The sequence below is a fragment of the Akebia trifoliata genome, chromosome 3, assembly GCF_017979445.1.
Source record: "Akebia trifoliata isolate Shusen 1 chromosome 3, ASM1797944v1, whole genome shotgun sequence".
Lineage (NCBI taxonomy): Eukaryota > Viridiplantae > Streptophyta > Magnoliopsida > Ranunculales > Lardizabalaceae > Akebia > Akebia trifoliata.
Window position 1 is genome coordinate 56,531,961 of NC_141377.1, and position 20,348 is coordinate 56,552,308.

General features: G+C 32.5%; 2 protein-coding genes across 2 annotated transcripts; one reads left to right on the forward strand and one right to left on the reverse strand.

Moving 5' to 3' along the window:
* Positions 1 to 2,990: 2,990 nt before the first annotated feature.
* Positions 2,991 to 8,544, reverse strand: LOC147408223 (protein neprosin-like). The gene is made up of 7 exons (XM_086437129.1): positions 8,330 to 8,544; positions 5,834 to 5,920; positions 5,531 to 5,740; positions 5,184 to 5,351; positions 4,402 to 4,455; positions 4,166 to 4,309; positions 2,991 to 3,539 (listed from the first exon to the last, which is right to left on the reverse strand). Exons 1-7 carry the CDS (start codon positions 8,489 to 8,491, stop codon positions 3,162 to 3,164), a joined length of 1,203 nt encoding a protein of 400 aa, XP_086293255.1. The 5' UTR covers positions 8,492 to 8,544; the 3' UTR covers positions 2,991 to 3,161.
* Positions 8,545 to 12,827: 4,283 nt separating this feature from the next.
* LOC147408224 (uncharacterized) lies at positions 12,828 to 18,073 on the forward strand. The gene is made up of 11 exons (XM_086432675.1): positions 12,828 to 13,187; positions 13,556 to 13,742; positions 14,490 to 14,623; positions 14,733 to 14,845; positions 14,953 to 15,110; positions 16,439 to 16,524; positions 16,621 to 16,776; positions 17,441 to 17,520; positions 17,601 to 17,650; positions 17,721 to 17,849; positions 17,985 to 18,073. The coding sequence occupies exons 1-11, from the start codon at positions 12,828 to 12,830 to the stop codon at positions 18,071 to 18,073; spliced, it is 1,542 nt and encodes a 513-aa protein (XP_086288801.1).
* The last annotated feature ends 2,275 nt before the right edge of the window (positions 18,074 to 20,348 follow it).

Genomic DNA, 20,348 nt, shown 5'->3' on the forward strand with positions numbered 1-20,348 from the left:
GCAAGTACCCGGAACCGATTTATTTTGTCATTTATTTTTACATTATTCATGATTCAAGGTAATCCTATATTTTAAAATTAACATGTTTGATATAAAGTTCTTCAAATTTCATATAAACTAAATATTTGAACTTCAGATGAGTCGTTTCTTTTTAAATTTATTACTTGTAAAAAAAATAGATTTTAATATTTGAAAATAAAAGTTATTAAATCATCTTTTTAAATTGATATTTTACAAATAATATATTATTTTTAGAAGGAATTTTTTTATTATAATGATTTTGAAATAATTTTTCTTATTCGATTCTTGAGAATTGAAACCGATAGGGACCCGTGATTTTTTATGATTCCGGTTCCACTTATTTAAAATTGGAATCGAAACCAATAAAATATAAAGGTTATGGTTCCAATATTCATAAGAACCGGCTCAATACTTTTGCAATGTGACACACTCTCTTAATGACCTTTTTTTTTTTTTTTTGTTTTTTTACTTTTAATTTGATTTGTTTTACCGCAAGAATCCTCCTATTTATTTAAAAAAACTAAACTTATTATTCACACAGTAAACTTGGACATTTACATATTTCGAATTTAGTGAAACCTAGACCGAACCCAAAAATTCAATCCAGTTCGGTTCGGGTTCACCCGAATGTACATCCCTAATCACAGGGCTTTAGACTTAAATACTCTCTTAATGGCCCACAATTTTTTTTTTTTTTAATCGCGTTAGAGTAACATTGAAATATACATCGTGAGGGACATTTTTTATCATAGATGCTTTCATCGAGAAACGAGTTTTACTTCAGTATTATCCTTTTTTTTAACTTTTAAATTGATTTATTTAACCTCAAGAGTCCTATTTATTTCAAAAAAATTAAAGTTATTATTCACAAAATAAACTTGGTACATCTACATATTTCCACCTCTTTTCCATGGAAATTGTGCGTCCTCAAATGCTTCATACAATACTTAATTTGTAATGTAAAGGTATAACCTAATAGTAATATTTGAACATTTTAATCATAAAATCAAATCAAGCATTAATTTCTTGCCTAAAGCGTGCAAGCTGTGTGTTAGTCTAAGGTTTAAAATTTTAAATTTGATTTTATCCAGACCCAACCTATTATTATTTTAGTACGAACCAGCCTGGCCTGAACCAAGCCCAACCCAATGTAGGCTCCGCCCAATTTGGTCCGTTCAACACAAATTTAGTAGGATCTAGTGTGTCCTCGATGGGTCAGTTCCAATTAGTCTCAAAAGAAGACTTATATCATATGACATATCTAAGTCATCCTCTTTTTTTTTTTTTTTTCGTGAAAGTTAAAAGATAATTTTTTTTTTTTTTTGCAAACATACCCCGTCACAGGGCTCTCCACTGTGTGACTAACGACGGTAGCTTTGTTAATTAGGAATGCCCTCGATACACACTAATGTGAATCGGTTCATCTCGAATCTGTGAGGCCTGTGATGAGAAAATCTGTTAGAATTTTGTTTTTCATTGAGATAGGTGGAAAACCACACATTTTCTAGGGATTTGTTTACAAGGGATGTCTTAAAAAGATCTTTGCATCTCTACCTTATGTTTATTGTTTTAGCCTAAGCCTTGTATTTCCCTTAACTTGGTCATAGGATATATGAACATCATATGGTAGTATGCCTTAATTTAATTAGGGAGGTAAGAAAAAAGGCCTATGGACCCATGGCCTGACTTGGCTATCAACGTGGATGGGTTCGTTCTGATTCTAGAGTTCTTGCGAAAAGAAATACACATCAAACCCAAACAGCTCTAAATTGGATAAACTAATTGGGTGAATCTAAGAGCACTATGTTTTAATCAATTTCAGAGATACCTTTGTGTTTTTTAACAGACGGCGTGCCTCTTGACTTATGTTATTGTTTTTTCATTTTTTATTTATATATTTATGATTGGGTATCTTTGTAGACTATGGATCGGTCCGAATCTGGGTTTTGCCCAATCTATAGACGATGGTCTTGTCCAAGGACTAGTCGCAGGCACGTACAACGCTCGCACATCACACATACCAGGTGGGTTTTTTTCCGAAACACATGTTGCAGGATAATTCTGCTGTAAGTATTAGAATATGCATAATACTTGATTTCTCAATTGTTCTGTCCTAATTGGTGATGTTAATTGCTTGAAACATTCAATTTTTTTTATAGGTGCTTATTGGTTTTTAGGATTTAGATTGCATAGTTTGAAATTATTTAGGTTATATTTCTGGAATTTTAAATGATTAGAGTCTGAAATTGGGATTGAATTATTCATCAACAGTAACTCAATTTAAAAAAAATTCTGCATAAACGTGCTCACTAAATCGATATTTTCGTTTTTATGTACAGAATCGATAATCTCTTAAATTCCATAATTGATATATCAATCTTCAAAACCCTTAAGAATATCTTTTTTTTTATATAAAAAGAAAATAAGTTAATAAAAAGACCCCTAAGAGTATCTATTTTGAATGATTATCTAGGTTAGATTTCTGGACTTTCGAGTGATTAGAGCCTAAATTGGGATTTAATCATTCATCAACAGTAACTGTGTTGATATATCAATCTTCAACTAAAATGAAGGTATTCCCTGCTAGGGGAACTTTTGTTAAATCTGGAGAATTTTATAGGACAAGTTAGTTGGGTCAAAAACTGATTTTTTGCGAAAGGTAAAGGCATTGGGAGCCAATGAATGGAGTTGAAGTGTCGTCCTAAATGGGTTAGAAGTTTCGAAATGGACTGATTTTTGTAAGATTTCGTCACCATAGAGATCATTCTCACAAAAAATCAGTCAATTCCAAAACTTCTAACCTCATCAAATGTGGTTTACAAGTTGAAGAATATAGACCGTCATTCTTACTATTAACTAATACACTAATTTTGATGAGGTTAGAAGATTCAGAATAGACTGACGAGAACATCCTCACAAAAAATAACACATTCTAAAACTTCTAAACCATATTAGAAGATGGCCCTTGTTAGATTCAATCATAATTTGAAAGAAATGAAGAAAGAACTGATTATTGAACTCATAGAATCAAAGGAAAAAAAAGAAAAGAAAAAAGGCATTAACTAATTTAACATTACACGGTGAGATACTTCATTTGCTTCTTATAAAATTTATTTTTCTTGAAAATTATTATCTTCATCTTACAACCCACAAATTCCTCCTGGACCTCCAAACATTAATGTACGTCCCAACATTTCTCCTCGATATCCATTATCTTTCAAGCCATAGGCTTCAGGGCAGTCTACATATATTTCAAAGGGATTATTTCGAGGATTTTTCACCCAGTGAAAAGATGCATTAACGACTTCAATTTGTTTAAACCAAGCTGAATGATCATAGTGATCATCAGGGAAGTATCCATTCCCCATTGGTGGACTAATTCCAATTGGAGGGCCCTTAATTGACCCTCCCAAAGAAACACGAGAAGCACCTCCACCTAAATTTGGGAGTAATGCCATCGGCCAATAACCCAAATGTGTTTCTTGAATGGTGAACCACCAATTACCATTAGATTCATCCTGCACAATGATAAAATAAATGTTACATTATAAGTCAATAAGATGGATTCAATTTAGTTCCAATAGGAGATAAAATAAGAAAAAATCGATTAAAATGGTTTAGACACATGCAAAGTAACCAATATAACAAGAAAAATGAACATTTTGCTGCAAAGTAGATGGTCCTCAAAGGGGAAGATCGAATAAAATGATGATGGAGACAAGAATGCTTTGACTGAAGATAAAACTTATGATAGAGCTAACTAGAGAAATAAGTCTCATGTTGTTAACTCAATCCATAGTTGGAATAAGGTATACTATTAGAAAAAAGACTTTAGACATCACTTTTTTTATAATAATAATAAAAATTCAAAATTTAAATCTAAAGTGCATTTTTTGCGAGTGGAGGGATCGTGAAAAAAATGCGGAACTCTATACATCGGTTTATGTTTGATCATAAAACATTGCTTTTGAAAAAAATCGAGTTCTAAAAACCGTTTTCTATGCGCACTTTTTCATCTGAAGAATAGACATCATTTCTTTTTTCTTATAAACATCATTAAAAAGTGATGTACCTAAAGTCTTTTTTTTTTTTTTTTCTAGTAGATAGATGACAAATAGAAAAATTAAGAACATAATGCTTTTACTCGAAATATGCTCATTCGAAGTTCAAATTGTTCTCCACCATATCGGGAGATCGGGCTTATAACGCCTCCAATCATATGGTCTTTGCTAGTTTGTATAAAGCCATTGCAAAGTAAGTTGTAGCACCCCGTCTTCCCGCCGTTCAGCTATTGATATGCAAAACAAATAATGGGTAAATCAATAAAAAAAAATTATAAAGTTGATCAAAAACATAAAAAATAAAACCTTCGAAACTTACAGTCCAAAATATAAATAATCGAGTGTTGTAGTCACCAAATAATTTGTGTGCCACCTATTAAATTACATCATGTTAGACTTTCTAATGGATACGATTACATTAGTGATGAAGAACATGTAATGTCCAATACAATGATTTAAAACTCAAATATGTTTTTAAATTAAATTTCATCTCGAAGACTCCGAATTACACTTATGGAATAAGTCCATAAAATTGAAGTTTCTCACTCATTACTTAAAAATGAGAGATGAGAAATAGAGTCCTGATAATATGACTTGCCAGGCAGCATACTTAATCGACTCCCTGACATGAACAAGTTCGAGTCCAGTCGATCTGTATGCCTTGAGATACATTTTTATATGGAAGTGCAGTCGTGTATCCCGAGGCATACAGATCTATGATTCTTGAACATGTCACGTCAGGGAGTCGATTGAGTTTGTCACCTGGTGAGTCATATTTTTACGACTGAGAAATAATATTTTTAACAAGAATAATGCTGAAGTGACCTCAAGATTGGACATCACGTCGCACACCCTGACGTGAAAGTGTATGGGAATCATAGATACTTTTCCTTGAGATAGGAGTGAAAAAGCATCTATGGTCCCTATCCACTTTCAGGATAAGATGTGCGATATGAGGTCCAATCTTGAGGTCACTTAGCACGACTCTTTTTAAAATTGATTAATTAATATCATCAAAGCAGATCCAAAATTTATAAAAATGAAATAAAGTATATGAAACAGAAAAAGTAGATCAATTTCTAGGAATAGTAGATTACATACCATCCATCCAGCTTGTAATCGATTGAGTTGATCAGCTGGACCATTTTCAATCGAGATTTCAGCTGAACTACTTTCATTTGCTCCCAATCTTGGATTATTTATGCTGACTCTTCCTTCTACTCCCTTATATCTAATTGCTGCGTCATCTTTCGATCTAAGAATTGCTATCTGAGTGACAAATAAATTTCATGAATCGGATACCTGACCAAAATGGACCTAAAGGAGGCCAAAAGATAATCGAAGAATTTTAAATTTTCACAACATTCATGGCCGGGAACATAAGAGAGAGAGAGAGAAGAATTGTAATCATATATGAATGAGCACTGATTTGATAGATGAACACTTACATGTTGACCTGGAAAATCTTTTGAATGTGGATGAATATCAGACGCATATGAGTTTGAGAAAGATTTTGCTCTTATTAGATCTTCTTTTCGAGTTCTTCTTATGGGTACCGTTCCTTGTGGACAACCATTATTTCTTTGAGGAAACCTTGAATGTTTATTAATCGATAAAGTTCCATCAATTGACCCTTGAGGACGACTAGTAGGTCTTATCTATGTACAAAATATATGGATGAAACAAATTAAGTACATAATAAATCAAACTCGCTTAATTGACAACCAAGACAAAAAGGGTAGATAAGATACCTGAATTTTGTGATTTTTGAGCAAAGGATGATCAAATGCAGGTTGTTTGTGGATGTCAATGCAGTCAACTATATCCCCTACTTCAGTCTGTGAAGCATCAAATAATGAGGACTGTCATGTCAATTTTCTGTTAAGCCATCATTTTCCATGTTCTAAACGCCAAGCCATATCCACAGTCCAACCATTTTGTAATTAAAGTAGTTCAACTAATAATGAGCTGTTTTATGTGAGAATTATCTTTTTATAAATTTAAATAAAGGTATTTTAGGAAAAATGCATACGTATTTATAGTTTTTAAAAAAACATCTCTACGTGAAAAAATGGGTAAATTCAACACCAAAATCCATTGAATTTGCTTGGATTTAGCCAATTCAATAGATTTTGGTATTGAATTTACCCCTTTTTTCATATAGTGCATGCACCTGTCCAACCAAATTAAATCGGGGTCCAACCATGGTCTGACCAATTTGACAAATTTTCGATTTGATTAATTTCCAACCCAAAAGTCATATGTAAGATAAATTTGCACCCAATTATTCCTCAAGCCAAGCCGTTGACCCATGTATGCTTAACATCCCATTTAAATTCTTCATGTGAGATGCAAGTGGTCAAAAACGTGATAAACATCATATTCTAGAGTGATGACTCACAAAACCCATAAGGCCAATGAAACCATCCTTCGACAAAAAGAAGAATAAGATTGATTGATTATGTTAGATGATTACAATGAACCTTAATAGGATTTATATAAAACATAGGATAATTATATTCATATGTAATAAGATCTAGTTATATTTAGGTTTTATCCAAATCTGGAGATGATCTGATGCATCAAGATACACCTTATTACAATGCTTTGTATCTAACACTTAACTCATGATGATTGAAATCAATGTAAATTTGACAAAATCTAAACCCTTGAAATATTTTTGTCTTCTTCATGTAAGATTAGAATCTCCTTTGCCAAATTTGTTGCGTTGAACCAAAGGGATTGTTGAAAACGCAAGAGATGATGTATAACATGCCTATTAAGTGTGGAAGAGGAGTAGATACCTCAACTCAAATGGGTCATGTGCGGTTTAAGCTAGACCGAAACCTATCTAATTATAATATATATGAAAATGAAGAGGGCTTTTATGGCCAAGATGAGCTTGATCATGTAAGATTAGAGGCTCAAAATGGATAGGGAACTTAGTCATTGGAGATTCAGGTGCTCTTGGGGCCAATAAGAGCATGATCACCGGGATTTAGGGGCTCTTGAGCAAATGAAACTTTGGATTATATAAATGACATAAGTCTTTGTATTATTTAATATAAATCAAGATTGGATTAAACTGGCTTTTGTTCAGCAGCAGATCATGACATCGTAAGCTTACATACACAATTTGAACCAAGTGATGGAGCCAGGAAGAGAATAACTAGTTTGGGCTTTAATCTAAACTTGGGTTTACAAATCACTAATGGGTTTATTAAATGCTGGAGGTGTGGGTTGGTTATGTCATAATCCAATGGGTAATGTGATGACATACAACTCACTCCCATTAGCGGTCTTCAACCAAACGAGGTAGCAGAGATGGGTTGCTTTGAAGATGGTTTTTATTGTGTGACTCATCGACGATGTTTCACTTCCAGTAGAATGTAGCGGATGTAACAAGATTGGTGTTTCAATGGAGACCTGGCTCTGCTATGACAAAGAAGAATGAGATTTGATTGATTTTGTTTGATGATTACAATAAACTCTAATTTGATTTACATATATATATATGACAAGAGAATCAGATTCATGACTAATCAAATCTAGTTAGATCTATCAAGATTTTATCTTAATCAAAGCCTAATCGTTATCATAATTTGCAAATGATACGTGGTATCAAAATACATCTTCACTATGCTCCATATGTAGCACTCGAGTACTACCTAATCATCCAAAGGTCATCTCATATTTAATTGAATCAAACTAGCCAACATGAGTGACTTGGTAAGATTTCTTTTTTGAGTCGTTGGGCCCACATGGACAATCTAACACTACAACCTACTATATTTCATGGAAAAAAATTCCGAAAAAAAACAAACAAATTTTATTAAGCTTGGTCCAAGGTGTTGAAAATGGATTACTACCAAACTCCCTAATTCACAATTAAAAATAATTTTTTTCAAAGTTTTTAGAATTTTGTTTTTTCTAAGACCCCACGACATCGGTCATATTTTTGGACGGTGTAAGGCGATGTGCTCAAGAAACTTTCCTTACCAACTTTGTTAGGATGGGAGTTTAAGGTCAACTCTGTCATACTTGAAGGGCACAATGATGGAATAGAGGAACCTTTGTGCTTCGACCCAACAAGCATAGGCCCCTGTCCAAAGGAATAAATTTCCTTCAAGCATTTTCTGTCAATTTAATTGTCTAGATTGCCCAAATATATCACTACATTATAAGAAATACATTGCAAATTTATTAAAAGAATAAATCTAGAGAGAATAAACAGAACATAATAATACCTGAAACGTCTTGACAGGGGGTTTATTGAGACTTTTAAGTTGTCTCTCAAACTCTAAATCTTCTTCTTTTGATATAACCCTCATTCCTCCTTCCACCCCATAATAGCTCAAACTCAAGTACAACGCTACTACCAACAACTTGATAGAACCTATGAAAGACATGGCTGGACTGAACTTCCTTTTTCTTTTCTTAATTGTCTTCTATTTTGGATTGAAGTAACCAAGCAATGCATCTTTATTTATATGGAGGATAATAAATTATAGTCAGCTGTTTAATAAATATGATTTAATTGCTGTCTTGTTTTATTAGTAGGGTAAAATTACATTTTCACCCCTTGTAATTTGACATTATTCAACCCCTAAAATTTTGACAATTACATTACTTACCCCCTTTATTTTTCTAAAGGACTCACTTATATACCCCGTTCAATCTAGGGTTGGCAATGATCCAAAATAATTTTGAATCAGGTCCGGATCTACCTCAATCCATTTCAAATATATTTTAATAATATTTTTATTATTCTTAATTTCATATATATACATATAGATAAACATTTTAGTCTTTTCGATCGGTATTGTTCTGGTACCGAACCAATCCTTTGCCAACCCTAATTTAATCCACTTGCCAATCATGAAACAGTTCAAAAATGATTTTTTGCTTTTTTTTATAAAGATCAATTCACTCTGTAAACAAGACAAGTAGTTTATATATATAAAGAATATTCTTATGAAAAAATTAGTAGAGTGTTGGAATGCTCAGTTTTTTAAAATTTAATCTTTTGCCATAAAAAAAGAGAAAGAAAAGGTAAAATGGTAAAATAACATCTGGACGTTAAAACCATCTGTGACAGGGAAGAAAGTGTAATTGTCAACGCAGAATTACACTAAATCATAGGGGTCAAGGCAGAATTACACCAAATAATAGGGGTCAAAATGTAATTTACCTTTATAATTATCTGTATCCCGAGGCAAATGATCTACGATTCTGTATGGGAGCGTCAGAAAATCATTATTCTCATACTTGTTAATATCCATTTGGCAACTAATATATGAGATCCTTGCGACTAACTTGCGTAGGATAAGTTCTCCAGCTCCTCCATCACCCACCGACGACCACAGCTTTTTGCCTCGTGGTACAAATACTCTTTTTCAGTTTTTCTTGCCCTTCCATGTTGAGAGCTCCTATTGGCACCCCAAATTTTACTTATTCCATCCCAATTTCTTAAATTATTTACCACACCCCAATTAAAGATCAAAACACACTCTTTAAACATTATAAAGGTTTGGCTAAACATATAATTCCAACAGTACAAAAAATTATAATTTTAATCGAGAGCTACTATTTTCACACCAATTCTAATATAAATCACCAAAAAATTACACGCATCTGGTGTGGCATTAGTAAAATTGGTGTGGCAATAACAACTCTCTTTTGAACAATTTTAGTAATTGTTTACTATTATTATTAGGCCGGCTCATGGAAAATCCTAAACTCATACTCCAACTTTTACTTATTCACATCCATTCACTTATGTTCTTTATTTTTAATTGTAGTGTAATGAGTAAAATTTGGTGTGCCAATAACAGCTCTCTTTCCTTTTTCTTCTTCTTTTCAATCTATGGGTGGCCAGCAATCTCACTTGCCCACTTACTCGTGAACGTTTGGCTCTTTCTTTTGTGGACCTCCAAATCAAACATTTCACTGATGCCTACCCATTCCATTAGTACATTTACTCAATATTTGTTTAATGTGTGTTATTTATAATATTTTTTTCCCTGATAACGGGTGGGACGAGACAACTGGCTTCTTAGAATATCATATCTTGCCCAAATTCTCTTGTAGATTATTTATAATATGTTAGAATGCTTCATTTTGATTTTTGATATTAAAAAAATCCAATTAAATTAAGCATTTACATTACAAAACGGATTTTTCTAATTCAAAAAATGTTTGATACTCTCCAAAGAAACACTCTATTAAAAGAACACATAGGGCCTGTTTGATTGCACATGAAAAATAGGTGGAATAGTTATTTCACTTGAAAAATATGATTTTAAGACATTTGATTATGTGAAGGCCCATAATCAAAGCCCAGTCCCATTTCTTTGAATTAATTCAAGCATACAGGTATTTTTGGTTTTATTATAGTTTATAAGCAAGGCATATATATAATTAAGGGTTCTAATATAGCACTTAATTGTCAATTAATAGTGATTGATATTCAAACAACTCATTTCCCCCTCAAAATAGATCAAATTAGCTTTCATAAAAATCACCAAAGAATCGCACACAGTTGGTGTGGCATTAGCAAAAGTTGGTGTGGCAATAGCATCTCTCAAAAGTATTGGCAGCTTACACATCCTTAACTGACTCTGAATTCCCTGTAAGTATTTTGTGGTAGGGTGAGTAATGACTTGACCCACAACTCAGTTTGACTTGACCCACTTGTTTTTGGCTTATATTTTATTCTACTGACTGGCTTCAATATATTTCTGATTTTTGGGATATTATATTCTATTTTGAATAATTTTTAGAGATCAATATATCTAACGTTATAATTTGATTTTCAAAAACTTGCTCCGTCAAAATCCTATCTTTTGTATATTAATTATGTTTTACGAGGTTTCTTGGAAATTCTCATATCAAGTTCATATATATTAACATGTGATTACTATTTAAATTATGTTTTTCAATGCCTTCGAGTCTAAAGGCGAAGTCCATTTCTTTTAAAAGTATAGATATTAATTATAAATTTCATCAAGATTCATGATGATCTTTTAAGGTAAGCCTAAAATGTGTTTGCTTTACAGGAATTGCATGTTGCATGTTACATATTTCCTTCTAAAATTGCATGTTACATGTTTGGTTACATGTCTTGAATTTAGGTCTAGAGATGAGTACCCTTTAACAAATTCTCAACATGGGTATGGTTACAATCTCTGATATATGTGTCATATTGGTTATCGAAACCTTTAATTAAAAAATGGGCAATAATCATTCTTTAAAAAATTGTGAAGCTCTCTAATCTCTAATCCGTGTAAGTATGCTTGACCAAATTATATAGATCTTGTGTTTTCTTGATTTAATCTATATTGAATCGAGTTCTCACATTTTATCACATTAAGGCACGATTGATCCATAATCAATCGAAATGGTTATTGGATCAGATCCTTATTAGAATCTGAATCCTTAATTCAGAACTGAAGTTATTGGATCAGAACCGATTGGATTTTTCTTCAGATCCAATCCATTGATAACACTATATGCGTTCATAAAATAGAATAACAGCCCATATGGTTTATGTGTGGGGATGCAAATCCGATGGAAGAGCTCATAGCATTGATTGGGTTGGCTTGGACTTTTCATGTTCACCTTAACTCAAGTTCCTGCACGACGTGATCTGGCCTGAACTAATTCAGATCCAAAGTCAACCCAGCCCAACTTTGGCCCATTTGCATCCCTAGTTTAGTGGGCCCAAAAATGTTCCATAAGAAATTGTGAAAAGGAACTTCTCTAGGAAAAGATTTCGTCAATCGGGGATTTCATCCAATCACAAGAAACTTCGTGTACTGAGGCATCCCAATTTACAAAAGAGAAAAACTTTCCTTACTAGCTTGGTAAGATGTCAAATCTTACTTGAGGTCAAATGAATTACCAAATCGACATCCCTATAAATTTCATGGAAAAACTCAGATCCAAGTAATGATAATAAACTTTTTTATTTGATCTAAGGTTTGGAAAATGGACTGTTACTGAACTATCATCCAAGTCCCAATTTTAAAATTAATATTTAACGGTTAAAAATAATATTTTTATTTTTTATTTTTTAATTTTATAGTATTTTTTTCCTCTCTATCCTTGGGCCATAGGATTATGTTTTTAGATGCCACAAGTAAGCTCAACGGCCCCCAGTAAGATTTGATATCTTACTAAGTTAGTAAAAACAGACTTTATCTTTACAAAATAAAGATTACGCACGTACATGGATTTTATAAAATCCAGGATTGACTTGCCGTGAGCAAAATAATTTCCTTTTCTAACCTCAAACCCATTTGAAGCTAGCTGTCCATCCAACATGCGGTTGAGATGATAGGGATTCCCAACTTCCCAATAAAATTCATCTTCAAAGTAATTATAATAATTCATAAAAATATACATAAAAAAACCTGATCTCTAAGAAAATTTTGTTTTTCCTCTTATCCTGACCGTCAATTTGATGGATCGGTTGATTTTAGAGAAGTCCTTGTTTTTAAGGGAACCACAACTACAACTACAACTCTCTTTTTAGAGACGTGATGTTTGATGGCTTCATCCAGCTTAGGTTTTGTCCAACGGTTCTAGTTTCCTAGTTACCTTCAACTACTAAAAGAAACCTTCATTGCTCTTCCAATCTGATCAACCATTTGTTGAACAAATGATACTCTCATTTGATTAGTAGAGAACAATAGAGTAAGAACGTAAGAATATCTATTCATGCAACAAGAGAGAGAGAGAGAGATGGGTTTTGTTAGATGGTTTTTATTCCTATGGTTTCTTCTTATTGTCTCTGTTAAATCTTTCTCTGTAAATCGTCCACCGCTCATACTGAAAAAAGATCCAATCCATATGCAACAATCATCAAAAGATTTAGAGACCTTTTATTATGATCAAACGCTTGATCACTTTAATTACAAACCAGAGAGTTTCACAACTTTTCGACAAAAATATGTTGTGAACTCCAAGTATTGGGGTGGATCCAATAGCAATTCTCCGATATTTGTTTATTTCGAAGGAGAACAAGAGCTAGAAGCAGCTGGTGTTCACACTATTCTTACTAATAGTGCACCACAATTTCAAGCTCTTTTGGTGTTCTTAGAGGTAAGAATTCAAATCCAAATAGTAAAGCTCCGAGCCATAATTTACTGTTCCTAGGTTGTTAATCTTAATTCGTTAAGAGCTATTCATGGAATATTGTATTCCAATATCGAAATCGATGTGGACCCATGGATGTATGTTAACATTGAGGGAATCACGTAAATCTCTTTGTTGTGTGTTTGCATCTTCAATCTCTTTTATGGGTTTTGTTAACATGTGTCCTAATGGCACATGTTAAAGTGTATTAAATACACCTTGAAAATTGATTTTTATATAAAAAATACCTTATTTAACATTTTTTTAAATATTTTTTCTTCTATTATTGCTGTATTAAAATTTTGTGATCGTTTCATAACAATATCGTTTTTCAGCATCGTTATTACGGGGAATTGATGCCATTTGGCTCAAAAGAACGAGCATTGCAAAATGCTAGTACATTGGGGTACTTAAACTCTGCTCAAGCGCTTGCTGACTTTGCCGAGATAATTGTGCATCTAAAAAGGAATTTATCAGCTGAACATTGCCCGGTGATTGTTTATGGGGGATCATACGCTGGAAGTAAGTGGTGATTTTACTTCTCAACTTCATTTGCTTTCTTAGAAAATGGTATATCATGAGAAACATTAATAACAACAAAATAAAAAGAAAATCAAAAACAAGAAGAGAACATGATACAAAATTTACCTGATTCTGCAACTTTTCCTGTGTGCACAATCGATGATGAGATACTTCTATTTTTATCAAAATTAGGATTATAACCCCTTATTTTGATTTTCTCTAAAAATCAGGTGAAAATATTAATCTATAATAAAAAACCCTAAAACGAGTAGGCTATGAATTTATAAAACATATATGTACAAAGACGAAAATTCTCTTAGGAAAAAATCATTCCAAAAATTGGAGTGGGGGCTCCGCTCCCGAAACCCCAACCTTCAAGGAGGGGATAAGCTCATATTTTAAAATATTGGAATGTATTGGAATATATTGGCCGACTAGAATGTATTGAAATGTATCAGAATATTGTATCGTTGTATCGTAGAGTATAGGAATGTATCAGCCGACACAGTATTAATTTTTAATTGACCAAATTATTGGATACAACATTTTAAACTTTGGTGTAACCTATTCAATCTCATCTACGATTAAATATTCAAAAAACCATAATCCTATAAAAGTCAGTTTAATTAGATAATAAAATATTAAATGTCAATTATGTTAACTACTTAAATTATTAATTACTAAATTTTGGTCGTAACATTCACAAAAATATTTTGATTTTTAACTTTTCTTATTGAAACTTTTTAGTGCTTGCATCATGGTTCCGTTTGAAATACCCACATCTTGCTTTGGGTGCATGGGCATCGTCTGCTCCAATTCTTTATTACTTCGACGAAAACAAGCCTGATGAGTATGATACTATCGTCACCAAAGATTTCAGAGTAAGAATTGATATTCATTTAATTTGTAGCTAATAATTCATGTTAATACCTTATTATATTATTAACAGACAATTTGAATTTGAATATATTTATTTGTGCTCCATTGCAGATTATTAGTGAGAGTTGTTATGAAACCATAAAAAAAAGTTGGGACTTAATTGATGAAATCGGATCACAACCAAATGGTTTGACATACCTAAGTCAAAAGTTCAAAACTTGCAGGTACTCATGCATACAACTACAAATGTTTTTTTTTTTTTTTTTTAACATTTTCTTTGTTAATCATAATTATGGGTGCTAATACATGTGTTGTTATTTTTCATTTCAAGTCCTTTGAATACTTTGGTAGATCTGAAGGATTTGCTAATTCAGATATTTGAGGAAGCAGCACAATATGATTCCCCTTCACATCATCAAATAAAAACAATTTGCAATGCAATTGATACAACACAGTTGGGAAGTGATCTTCTTGCTAGAATATCTGCAGGTGTTTTTCTCCCTCTCGTCGTATCATCTTTCTCAATTCTCACTCATGTTAGGTATCTTTGTATGAGTATAAATTGTATATATATATATATATATGGGCAGCGTTCTTTTGACAAAATCCTGGACAAAATTCTAGACAAAGCATTTTGTCTTATATGGGCTAAAAGTTTTGTAATGGGCTGATTTTTTATGAGGATGATCTCTATGGTGAGAAAATCATCATCACAAAAAATCAGTCAATTTTAAAATTTCTAACCCTAGTTTATAGGTTGAAGAATCGTGAACTGTCAATTTTTTACCGTTAGTTTGTAACCATTTTTCATGAGATTAGAAGTTTCAGAATTTGCTGATTTTTTGTGAGGATGATCTACTCACCATAAAGATCATCCTCACAAAAATTCAGCCCATTCCAAAACTTTTTAATCATATAAGACAAAACTTTATCGAGAATGTTGTTTAGGATTTTGTCAAAATAACCCGACCCTATATATATATACTGAATCATATTTTAGGGAAGGATGAAATAATTTTTTTTAAGGAGTACACTCGACTTGAACCCTATGATCTCAAAGTTGTTTTCCAATATGTCAAAACCAACTGGAGGGGTTTAAGTCCAATAAAATCAAATAATTAGAGATTATGATTAGATATGATTTTAACTATTTGGATATTGATCTTCTTTTTTAATATATAAATTCTAGGGGAAATTCCCAAAAAGGTAGATAAAAATAGTAGACTATTCCTTTTAGTTCCGAAAGGAGTGGGAAAGTTTTTTCCTATTCTAGAAAATAATAAGTACTTTCACCCGTTTTGATTTCATAGAACAGTTTTAAAAAACTTCCACTTTAAAAAATTATGAACTTTTTCCTCCATTTTAACCAAAATATTTTAAAACCTATAATGGTAATTTACCATTTTCAGAATTAAAATGAATAATCTACATTTTGGGAATTTTTCAATTTTCAGAGCATGTTTTGGTAAAACAACCTAAATCCTATTAGAATTCCTATAATCGATCATCCAAGAATAAATACAATCTCAATCTTTTGCATTATACGCCAAGAAGTGTGTACGTGGGTCCACCTCCTTAGGAGCCTTTTCATAATTATATGTTCTAGAGGAGACTTCATCTTTTGTATAATTTATATGTTATATGGCAAACTAGTTTTAGTGTTTGTATGAGGCATTTACAGGTTTTATTATATAGAGGAATCATGACTAAAAGATTGTAAGCCTGGCTTTCAAGGAAATGGTGAAAAGATCTCATTATTGCCGGTGGACATAGGCAATCTTGCCAGTAAATGCACTAATATTCTTTAACTTGAGCAGGTGTAGAAGCTTACGAAGAGATAGAATGTCATAATGCAACCCAACCGACTAATGCATCTTTGAAGTTGGATCCTTGGTCATGGCAGGTAGTTTAAGAGAACACTAATTTAGCTCAGTAATTCAAAAAAAAAAAAAAAATTTTGAATTTTTTCAACGTACCTATGATGTTGAATTGGTTTCAGGTTTGTGCTGATATGATCCCTCCGACTAGAAGAAGTACCAATGACACAATGTTCCAATATTACAACAATACAGATGATGGTTACGCTGGGTACTGTAAGGATATGTATGGTATCCCTCAAAGACCTCATTGGTTTGTTACTGAATATGGTGGAGAGGTAAGCATTCTCGAAATTAATGGTTTTTGAGACATTTGATTTTTGACTAGTCCAATGGTTTCATGTTGCCTTAATCATGGTTTAAAATATTGGAATGTATCAGTCGATTCCGATACGAAACATTCAATGTTTTGGGAATGTATTGTTAGAGTATTAGATATGAATCATTGTACTAAGGTCTATTGTGATACACCAACTCATTCTTTTTGGCTAAGCAAGCAAGGATATATTGATCTTAAAAAGGGTATACAAGGGATGAATCCCGAATTAGTTTACAACTCAAATAAGAGAAAGAGATAACTTATCTCCCATTAAACACTTTCTAGCAATCAATGAGAGACTTTCTTTGACTATTAAAATGCTTGAAGACTTGCAAACAATGGCATACAATGGTGTTGTTTTCCCCCCAAGCATGCCTAAAGATTTATACAGGATATTAATTAAATATTAGGATAAGATCTCATTAGGTTTGATTTGATTGTGTTAGATTAGGATTCTTTTGATTTCTATATAAACCCTATTAGGGGTCTTGTAACAGATCGTCACTAATAAATCATACCTATTATTTTTACATGTATCAGGTTTGTATTTGAGAATATCGGCTTGTATTAATATCAATTTTTTCACTTTTAAACCTTGGCCTTTATAATTTTTCTTCTTTCAGGATGTAAAATTGGTACTGAAACGATTTGGTAGCAATATCTTATTCACAAATGGATTGAGAGATCCATACAGCATCGGAGGGTAAGTAACAGAACATAAACACTAACATTTGTTACACTCACAACAAAAAGTTTTAACCGGTTTCTTATTTTTGATTTTAGGGTATTGGAGAACATTTCTGAAAGCGTTATTGCTCTTACAACAGCAGAAGGTATGTTAATCTCTTTTTTTCCCGGTTGCAAATCCCTAAAGAATTTTTATAACTTATGAATATTCCTCAGGCTCCCATTGTCTAGATATGTATCCCATATCGACAGACGACCCAGATTGGTTAGTATCACAGAAAAAGGAAGTCCTTGTGATCGTAAATAGCTGGATTAAGCAATATCATGCTGATCTACGCTTATCAGGTTTTGATCCGGCTCCCATTACTATTTATTTTCCTCGATATCTGTGTAGTAAATACCATAATGTTAATTGAGGCCGGCTTCGATAATTATCCCTAAATTCTAAACAATATTTTGTTTCATCCTCCTTTCTTGCAGATGTGATTAGAAGTGCAGTAAGCCATCATGGGAAAGGAGCATTATTAATGAGTTTAATATCAATAATTGTCCTAACTTTCTTGGTTTAATTTTGATTCATTTAACTTATAACACCATGCATATTTGTGTGCATATCTCTTCATCATACCCAATTTCACTATTCTTCATTTGGGAAAATGTAGGATATGTTTTCCAGTATTAGGAAGGTTTTTGTGAGGGTCATGGGTTTGGAGAAAGGAAGGCTTTTGGAAATTTGCTCCTTACCAAGATTCCCTAATAATCTACTCAAGTTTTTCTCAAGAAGTTCTAGAAAGTCAATTCTGATTTTGTTTTAATAGTTTACTCAATCTGGAGCCAAGTAAACCCTTGATCTTTCTTCCAAAACGAGACATCTTCAAGTTTTCATACCACCTTGCTCTTTCACTTGTTTGTGGTTTGGAAGAAAACCCTGATTTTCTATAATAATAAAAAAAATTATCTGTTTTTTTTAAATAATAAAAAAAAAAACCCAATCTTGGTTTGTGGTTTGTGGCTTGAAATTGATAGACTATCAAGCTTGAAGATTACTAAATTGATGGTTTTCAATCTTTCCCTAAATTGGTGATTTGCGGTGAAATCATATATTCTCGAATATCTGATAAGATAATTGGATTTGAATATTGTTTGAAAATATCTATTCAATTTGAATTCGGATATCTGATATTTTTTCGGATTTGGATTCAAATATACCTATATTCGAACCAATATATATATAATATATATATATATAGGGTCCCGTTCGGCACCCAACAATTTGCCCAACCATTTTTGTCTTACATGGGTTAGAAGTTTTGGAATGGGCTGATTTTTGGTGACCATGTTTACAAGTTGAAAAATCGTGGACCGTCCATTTTTTGTAAATCATTTGTGACAGGGTTAGAAGTTTTGGAATGGGCAGATTTTTTGTGAGGATGATCTCTTCACCATAAAGATCATCCTCACCAAAAATCATCTCATTCCAAAACTTCTAACCCATGTAAGACAAAAATGATTGGGTGCTGAACATTTCCCATATATATATATATATCACTTGACAGCCCTAAATGCACAATTGCACTGATTTTATGAATCTTGTTTGTCTTCAACCTGCAACTATTGCCCTTTTTGGTAGTCTTACAATTATTTCCTTCTTGTACTTGAAAACGATACATTCCTTTCATATCTTTGGCTTCCCATTTGGAATCTTGTTTCTCAAATTTCTTTTGGGGGGTTGATGGTGATAAGAAAAAAAAAAGGCATTTAGTTGCTTGGAAAAAACTTTGCAAACCTAAGATTGAGGGAGGGACGGGTTCCACAAACTTGGGATGGTGAAGCTTTGTTGGAGGATGGCAAATGACAAAGAGTTGTGGACTGAATTCATAAAAAATAATTATACAACCAATCGGGATTGGTGGTCAACTGCTTAGAATCCTGGATGCTCGAAAATGTGGCGAAGTATGAAGAAATACATGCACCATCATGGTTTCAAAACTTGTTTGAGACGGAGACGTATTGCTTGAGTCATCTCGGTATCAGGCATGGACGAGACAAATGGACAATTCAATGTATCAGATGAGATTTAAAACCTTACGATTGTTCAACTTGTAAATTGGGGTTAGAAGTTTCGAAATGGACTGCTTTGTTGTAGGGACAATCTCCTCACCATAGAGATTATCCTCACAAAAAATCAGCCCGTTCCAAAATTTCTAACCCAAAATTTTCATATATATATATGTGTGTGTAAAAAAAAAATAAAATAGTTGACCATCAAATTGTTATTAGGAAAAATTACTTAAAGGACCCTCGCAGAAGGACTTCTTTCCAAATAGTCCCTAAGTTTTCAACAGTTGTTTGGCTGGACATTTAGTAATTCTTTCTAAATGGTCCTTGGATCTCATCTCCCACATCTCTCACGATTAAATACCTTAATCGTTCGAACTCATTATTTTTCATCAAAAAATTGGATTTTTGACATCTCAACCAAGTTTGAAGACTTCATTCCATCAGAAAGGATTTAACAAAGAAGAAAAAGCCATTTTTAAGGATTGTTTCAAACATGTTGAAGATGTATGTGAAAAACTAGGGTTTTCCCACTTTTTTTTCTTAGTTTTTAGATGAAAATCGATTAATAATGTTCTTTTGGATTGAAATCATTTAAGTAAGTCATCATCTCAAGTTTTTAGTTGATCTTTCCATGTATTTTGGTCAGAAAAAGCCGAAAAATTATAAATGGGTGGGTTTTACCAATGAGTTTAACAGTAAATAATAAGTGGTGAACTCGACAATAAATAATGATGAGTTCAACAGTACAAAATGTGAACTCGACATTAAATACAATTGACAGTA

Coding starts and splice junctions, on each gene's coding strand:
- LOC147408223 (XM_086437129.1), bottom strand. CDS start 8,491: ATGTCTTTCATAGGTTCTATCAAGTTGTTGGTAGTAGCGTTGTACTTG. Junction 5,352..5,530: donor AAGATTTTCCAGGTCAACAT/GTAAGTGTTCAT, acceptor TTTGTCACTCAG/ATAGCAATTCTTAGATCGAA. Junction 3,540..4,165: donor TTCGAATGAGCATATTTCGA/GTAAAAGCATTA, acceptor ATCATTGTGCAG/GATGAATCTAATGGTAATTG.
- LOC147408224 (XM_086432675.1), top strand. CDS start 12,828: ATGGGTTTTGTTAGATGGTTTTTATTCCTATGGTTTCTTCTTATTGTC. Junction 16,777..17,440: donor TTACTGAATATGGTGGAGAG/GTAAGCATTCTC, acceptor TTCTTCTTTCAG/GATGTAAAATTGGTACTGAA. Junction 17,521..17,600: donor GATCCATACAGCATCGGAGG/GTAAGTAACAGA, acceptor TTTTGATTTTAG/GGTATTGGAGAACATTTCTG.